The sequence below is a fragment of the Adiantum capillus-veneris genome, chromosome 5 (genome assembly GCF_014529385.1).
Source record: "Adiantum capillus-veneris isolate H3 chromosome 5, ASM1452938v2, whole genome shotgun sequence".
Taxonomy (NCBI): Eukaryota; Viridiplantae; Streptophyta; class Polypodiopsida; order Polypodiales; family Pteridaceae; genus Adiantum; species Adiantum capillus-veneris.
Genome location: NC_140935.1, coordinates 76,615,339 through 76,623,599, shown reverse-complemented (window position 1 = coordinate 76,623,599; position 8,261 = coordinate 76,615,339). Strand labels below are relative to the sequence as shown.

The following is an 8,261-nucleotide window of genomic DNA, read 5'->3' as shown; positions in this document are numbered from 1 at the left end:
ATTTGAGAAAAATAGCTTGCAAACTTTGTTCTTCTACCCTTTTTCACTATACAAGAGAAAAAGATGAAGATTGTGCCTCAAAAAGAGCGCCCCCCCCCCCCCCCCCCCCCCCCCCCCCTCCTTCCCTCCGCTCCCCAAAAGAAAAAGGAAAAAAAAAAAGCAATTTATTGAAACCTGCTCCAAAGTGCCCCAAAGAAAAAGATGCCCAACAATCCCCTCTTCACGTCGACCAAGAGAGCAAGAGAGAGGCCTGTGTCTAAAAACACCACCCTTTCTCTTTGTCTCCCTTCCAGAGAGAGAGAGAGAGAGAGAGAGAGAGAGAGAGAGAGAGAGAGAGAGAGAGAGAGAGACCCCCCCCCTTCCCCTTCTTTTTTTCCTTAAAAAAAACTTCTCTCCCCTTTTTCAAAACCACCCTCTTCCTGCTCGTTCTATCCTCTCCCAAAACTAACCCCCAAAAAAAGTGTTTTTCCTTTCTTTTTCTTCCTTTAGGAGTTTGACTTCTCTCCCTTTTTGACCACCCACCACTCTATTTAGCTTGCATGTCCTTCCATGAGAACCAATACTTGTCAAGCTTGCATTTCCACCACACATAATCTCCCTTGACGTGGGACAATCAAGTTGCCATGATTGTCCCCTTGCAGGGTAAACCCACGGGGAACAACCCCCCAACAAGCACCCGTCAGGCACGATGTCTGAATTCAAGAAACCCGTTCAAGCAATAGCTAAATTTGAGCCCGGTCTGAGCGCCATAAAGCCGGACCGACTCTTAGACTTGACAAGCTACGTGAAAACATCAGACTGGGTTTGGAAACCAGTAAAATTTTGCATCATTTATTAAATTTTGTGTGCTGCAATCAAAGCATTCAAAAAGACATAAACTGGCCAAAATCAGCTGTTCAGGATTTGATTGGGGACCAGATTTGATTATTCCTATTTTCCTCATTGTGCCTGCAAACAGACACAGCACCACATGCTTGAAAACATAAAAAAACAATGGGAAAGAGAGACGAGTCAAATCTTCCTCTCTAATCAAAGGCCTTATTTGCATAGCAAGTCAGGTATAAGATTTTGAAAAAAAAAAATTCCCTTTATCACATCTAAAATGGAAAAGAAGTTTAGAAAATGAAAGGCTCTTAACCTTGGAACATCAAAAGACTTGTTTTCTTCTTTGTATGAAGAGATTTTAGGGGTTTGTACAGTCGGCTTCTCCTTTCCTTAACCTTGTACTTAGTATTTTCTGCACTTATTTTTTATTTTTATTTTGGTGAAACCCACAATATGTGGATGAACAGATTAGAGAAAACCAAAAAATTTACATGAAAATCCATGCTCAAAGCGAGCCACGGATGCCAACCACAACCTAAGCATCAATTCCTAAGGTTGCCACATACCTTGCATGGACTGTCACCCTAAACAAAGGTCATCCCCAAGAAGCTTCGACCCAAAGCGAGACAGCATTACATCGGCTATTATGGGAGCCACCCGACACAATACAATGACACAAAAGACAAATAGGAGAGCAAGTACTTGCTGAGACCAAAGAGAGGTGCCACCATGACACCAGCAAGCCGCATGCCAAGAAAAAGCTAGCCGCAAACGGATCTCCGCAGAGCCAAAAAATAAACCTCAGCGCCAGCCACTGATCACCCACCACGTTCGAGCAAGAGAGGAAACCAACCGAGCAGAGCACACCACATCCCCATTGTCCAGCATGCCTTCAAAAGGGGGCCACACCCTTTCCATGCAAGGCCGAACCCCATCGTTTGTCATACGACGAGCCGACCAAATATCCAAGCACCTGGTGTCCTTTCACCTCCCGAAGAGGTGGCGGAAGGGGCAACCTTTCCCAGGAGACCAAAAAATCAGGGCACCGGCAAGGGAGAGCAGTACCAAGAAAATCTCACAGCCTCAAGAGGAGAGTATTTTCTGGACTTTACTTATGATATGCATAGTATGCATGTACTAAATTTACTTCTTTTGTAGCCATTAAAGTCACTAAGCGGATTCATCTGAAACTCCTATCCTATGGTTTGCTTTTGGCTTTTAGCATTCAAAGTTTTGCAGCCAAGTACACCTCTGCCATGACAGAATTCACTCAAGCAATCAAATCCAATAAAGTTTTGTTCCAAAAAAACTCCATACAAATGCTAAATCAACATATAAAAGGTTGTCACTTGCTGCTATGATGACATCAATGTAGCCTCTTGCCTGAATCATTACATTTTCCACAAGCAAGACAAGAAGCAGGCATAAGCTCCTATCTAGGAAATAGGCGAGCACATGCGAATGGAGCTAACGATGACATGTCTTTGAATTTGTATTCGATGGGTCAATGGCATCTTCCTCCTTTTGAGCTACATATATGTTGAATAAGAGGAAAATTTAGGTCTATTATTTGTAAGCTTGTTTCCTTGACTACAAGATTTGTAAGCACTATCTACGTCAAACAAAACCATCAGCGAAGGTCCCTGCTTCAATAGTTGGCTCCATTCCAAAACATGAGGCATCGTTCTTTGAAAGTTAATTGAGTGGTGCTAATGAGTGGGCCTTGTCATCTCCCCCACTTTGTATGGTAGCTAGATAGGTTTTCACAATTTTTTGATCAATGTGATAGTAGTGTAGCATCTTGTTCAACGGCTTCAAATCCAAGTCCACAAAATTGATCTGCAAATACAAGAGTACACATAAAACTTAAATCCCAAAATAATAGATCAAAAATAGCTTCAAAAATAACATATTTCATGCGAAAATCCGTGCATGGCTCAAGGAATTGCAATCCAATCTATGAAGACTAGTGAAAATGGAGAGTATGTGGCTTATGGGAAACGTATAAGAAAATAACTAGGTGTATGCGATGTGAAAATGGACTAAAAGGCATTGCCCTCAAAAGACCCAGGTGTTGTGACATCAGCCATAGCATTCAAACACACAAGAAAAAACATATCAATGAAATTTCAACAGTAGTACATAAAAGGACATGGGACCGGGGCTTGGCGAAGAGGCAAGATTAGAGGACAAGTAACGCTAGCTCTCTCTAGAGCATTTCTTGTCTCTAGCAGTCCTGATTTTCTCTCCATAAAACCTTTCGGTCTCTAAATCTTCTCTCTATTTCTCTCTAGAGCGTTCCCCCTCTAGACAAGCTTTCTCAATTGCGATAAATTTTCTTCTCCTAATTTTCTCCTTTCATTGCATAGTTTTATGATGTGACAACTGATCACACTTCCATCCACGCCAACTATGGACAGCCAAAGTGCTTGAACACACTATGTTTGTGCACTAGACGTCCCTGCAACCCCGAGGCCTTGAGGCACATTTGCACATGTTTATGCACAAACCAGATGCAAGGGGACATAGAGACCATGTTTGCATATCTCTCTCTCTCTCTCTCTCTCTCTCTCTCTCTCTCTCACACACACACACAAACACATACACACAACCCCACGTGCGCGAAGAAACAAGACTTTTACCCTTTTGTATTACATGAGATACAACCATACGTCCCCACAACACACAAAATGATGCCAATGGGGAATCCATATAACCACAATTTACGAAAACCATAACACGATCAGTGAAGAACGGCATGCAAGTCCAATGGCTGCATGAAGCCTACACGAATCTATCAGATGCTCTATCCGCACCCAACCATGCGATGAAATCGTTAAGCCTTGTCACAAACTGGTGGCGTGGCATGCTCGGACACACTCACACTGGCTGGACAGGCACAGAAAACGCGGCAGTAGGCTGACGTGGCAGATTTCCGCAATTCACGCTGAAAAGTGCTGACGTGGCAGTACTGTACGGAAATCCCGCTTTTTGCACTGAGCTGCTGACGTGGCAGTGCGTACGGAAAAGCAGCTGGCTGAATTTGCGTGGGCTGAATTTGGCAGCTTTTGAGCTAATTGCTTTATTTTAATAAGCTTTTAAAGTGAATGCTTTTGGAGCTCTGCTTTTTGGGCATCCCTTGTAACCTATAAATTAGTGGACATGCCTCACTTCTCAGAGCATCTGGACGCAGAGTCGAGTGAAAACCCTCCCATTCTCTTGTACTTTGAACACAGATTAATAGAAAAAGAAATACCGAAAGGGGCGCCAGTCTTTGGGGCCAATATCTCTAGGCATGGACTCCGCCGGGCCGTATCGAATCAAGTGTGGATTGTGAACTGTTTTGAAGTGAATCTCCGCTGTGTCGCGGTAGAATCTTGACTTGGAGTGTCCAAGTTTGTTACAGTGGTATCAGAGTGCGGCCGATTTCTCTTCTACCGGGAAATCCAATCCTTTTCTCGCGACACTTATGGATTCCAACAAAGAACAATCGACTTCCTCTGCATCTGGGATGCGGGAAGAGATCACAAAGAAGATTCGCATGAAGAGTACGGCCCACCTAGGCCTACTCCGGCAGAGATTGAAGAGATGGAACGTCGATAACTGGTTGACGACGCGACAAAGATGATGATCAACATTGCGAAGGATCCGAAATTTGCAAAATTTTTGACTCAGACATCCTTCGACGAGGTGCACACCCAGTGGCAGAAGGCCACAAAGCCACCCAGCAAACCGGCACTCAAGAAACCTTCTACTCTGAGGATGTTTACAGAGCAAGAATTGGAAGAGGTGGTTGATACACGGATCAGTCAGCTTTTTGACGCGAACAACAAAGCCAAAAAGCACGACAAAAAGCAGAAGAAAGGAACTGACTTCCCGGGTTATTTGGGTCGTCAATCTACTTTTGCCTCGGCAAGAAAGCAGAAGAAGCGTGTGCGATTTGAAGGATCTTCTTCTTCTTCTTATGACAGTTCTTCTAGCACTTCTAACTCGAGCGAAGAACACAAGAAAGGGAAAAAGTGAAGCAAAAAGCAAAGCTTTGGAAAGGGCAAGAAAAAGGCAAAGAAGCCTAAGTTTCGCCCAATTTCTGACAGTATTACAGAGGACTCATCCTCAGATAGTTCGAACTCCGACGATCACAGATTTTATGCAAGAAGAAGCATTTCTATAAAGCCAACCAATATGACTTCCTCGAGGATAAAAGCAAGAAAGTTCGAGAATTTAAAGAAGGTGAACAGTCAATTAAGTTTGACACTTTTTCTAGATTCAGACATGCTTTGAGGGCTTTGGCCTTCATACAACAGTTTGACATAGCTTTCTCTGGAGAGCATTACTCAGAGCACTCCAAGATTCGGAGGGCTACCTCTTTCTTCATTTAAAATGCTCGAGCATGATGGTCCACCCTTCTATTGAACAAGGAAGCACCAATTAAATGGCTTCAATTCAAAAGGCTTTTTATTTCTTCTTGGCTAACTCGGGAGTACGAACGAGATCTACGAACTGCTTGGAATCATCTTCGGATGACCAAGAGAGATTCTTTGGACACATATTGCGAGAGATTTTGGAGCTCTTTTCTACCAGTTTCTTCATTTAAGAAGATCTCGTTTAAAGAATAGATTGAGCGGTTTTGCTACGAACTTCCTACAGAGATCCGAGATCACTGCTTAGAACAAAAGTAAGATTCTATTCAAGAATTCATGGGTCATGCAAAACGGGGTTTTGCCATTCATTCAAGCAATCTGACTTACCCCACAGATGAGATCATGACTCACAGAACCGAACAGACTTCTAATAATGAAAGTAGAAAGAAGAAGAGCCCCCAAGAAAAGAAAGATAAGGATTCACGACCCCGGCTCACTCTTCGAGAGAGGGCCAACTACATCAAAGAGGGGAAGTGTTTTGGATGCGGGGAACATGGGCACATCTCCGCGAAGTGCCCTAAAAAGGCACAGCAAGTACACAATGAAGAAAGGCCAAAGAGTTCGAAAGCAGCTGAGGAACGTGGACGAAAAGGCAAGATGAAAGCAGGACTGGTTTCAGATTGCATGGGTACTAACCCAAGCACGATTGATGAAAGTACAAAACTTTGCCGAGCTTGGGGCAAAGTGAAAGATCAAGAAGCCCTAATTTTGTTTGATGGAGGAGCCAAGGACAACTTCATTTCACCTAAATTGGCGGCGCGGCTCGAGATTACACCCAATCGGATGGGACCACATGCAGAGGCATTCTAGCGGCACCTGGCAGGGACAAGGCCATTACACCCGTCATTGGCAAACTTCAGTTGCATTGTCAGGGGTATTTGGGGCACGAGGATTTCTACATAATGCCCTTGGAAGGTTGTGATGTCCTCCTGGGAGTTCCTTGGTACCATAAGAACAACGCCGTGGTCGATTATCGGGCGAAGATAGCGACATTAACTACTGAAAAGGGCCGAAACATTGTACTTGATGTGAAACTGAAAGGCGAGTCTGTCTCTATTGTAACGGCTTCGGCCGTTTTGAAATTAATGAAATCTAGTCTGTTTGTTTACTCGATCTTTTTGAAAGAGTTGAAGAATGAATGTAGGACAAATATGTCTGAACTTGATAAAGAACGCCAAGATTTTCTCCACACTCATGCCGATTGCTTTTCTGAGGGCTCGCCAGGCGAGTTTCCACCAGCTCGTCCTGAGGATCATACCATTGATCTGATACCTGGAAGCACACCATCGAACCGGCCACCTTACCGTGTGAGCCAAGCCCAAAATGAAGAGATTATGAACCAAGTGAAATACCTCTTGGAAAAGGGTCTTATCCAGCCGAGTACTTCACCTTACTGCTCTCCGGTGTTGTTGGTTTTGAAGAAAGATGGATATAGAGCTCTCAATAAAATCACCATCAAGAAAAGATTTCCGATTCCTAGGATCAAAGATATTCTTGACCGACTATAGGGATCCTCTTGTTTCAGCAGGATCGATTAGAAGAGCGGATATCATCAGATCCGAATCGCGCCGGGAGATGTCTACAAGACAACTTTTCGGATGACCTTCGGTTTATTTGAATTTTTGGTGATGCCTTTTGGCCTTACCAATGCTCCACCATTAAGAACAAGTTTCAAATACCCAAGATCGATGATATACTTGACAAACTATAGGGTTCTTTGTGTTTTAGCAAAATCAACCTGAAAAGTGGCTATCATTAGATCGGGATCTCTCATCGAGATGTATACAAGACCATGTTCACGAAATCCTTCATATTGTAGGAATATTTGGTAATGCCTTTCAGTCTCACAAATACTCTTGCAACCTTCAACGGGATGATGGACCAGATTTTTAGGGAGTATAGACAGATTGTGGACACCTTCATTTACGATATCATCGTATTCTCCATGAATGAAGCTAAACACAGGAAACATCTCTTACAAGTTTTTGAGGCCCTACGGAAACACAAATTGGTGATCACCCGAGAAAACGGTGAGTTTTTACTTTTAAGATACATCGTCTCAGCAAACGGTGTACACATGGACCTGTCCAAGGTAGAGACAATCCCGAAATGGCCAGAAATAAAGAATGTGCATGAAGTTTGCAGCTTTTTGGGTTTGTGCTCGTATTATACGGGGTTCCTTCAAAAGTTTGTGAAGATTGCTTCGCCTTTGCATAACTTGACTCAAAAAGTTGTTCTGTTCACTTGGGGACCCTCATAAATGCAACGTTCACTACACTCAAAGAGAATTTGATGATTGGTCCTGTTTTGATATTACCAGATTTGTAGAAGCCTTTTGGGTTTACTGTGATGCTTGTGGTAGCAGTCTAGGAGCGATCTTAATGCAGGAGGGCCATCTCATAGGTTTCCAAAGTAGAATGTCCTCGAATCTCTAGACCTGAGATGGTTCCTCCTCAAATACTACAGCTTTACCTTGAGGCATTTGGTTTAGCACCGACTATTCCAAAAGTGACAGATGAATTAGTAGGTTGAATCTGGTGCGGTGCAGACTGCACAAGAAGGGGGCCACTCCACTCCTTTGTCACAGGTCACCTATAATGAAATAAAGTCACGAATTTCTCCCTCAGATTTTAGTAATACTGACAGGCTGAATGACTTTATAAAAAGATGTACATTGAAATGAGGATCCTAAAAAGAACTTGTTACATGTGCTCTCTCATGTGTGTATTAATTGAGTACGTGTCGAAAAGATGAAATGACAACAGCATTTTTTTTATCTTTTCACCCGACGGGTGACGTGAATGTGATAGTAACGAGATTTAGGAGATCAAGACATCAGTGAAAAGATCATCACAGTGTGGATGTGATTGCTAAATAAATTACAATTCTCATTTGAGATCTCGACGGGGATAATGATGTGAATGTTCAGTGATAGTCGTCTTTCTGTGAGTGCTAGATGTGTGCAGTCCAGTGCCTCGATACTAAGAGTCTGTGTCTACTCAGGTAGTGTTTTTC

The 8,261-nt window shown here is 43.1% G+C and overlaps 1 protein-coding gene across 1 annotated transcript in view; it reads right to left on the bottom strand.

The window, feature by feature from the left end:
• Positions 1–2,158: 2,158 nt before the first annotated feature.
• LOC147457555 (inositol-pentakisphosphate 2-kinase-like) overlaps positions 2,159–8,261 on the bottom strand; it is a 69,700-nt gene continuing 63,597 nt past the window's right edge. Inside the window, exon 7 of the mRNA XM_086512421.1 lies at positions 2,159–2,664. Within this exon, the coding sequence (XP_086368547.1) occupies positions 2,521–2,664 (144 nt within the window). The 3' untranslated portion in view covers positions 2,159–2,520. The remainder of the gene's footprint in view (positions 2,665–8,261) is intronic.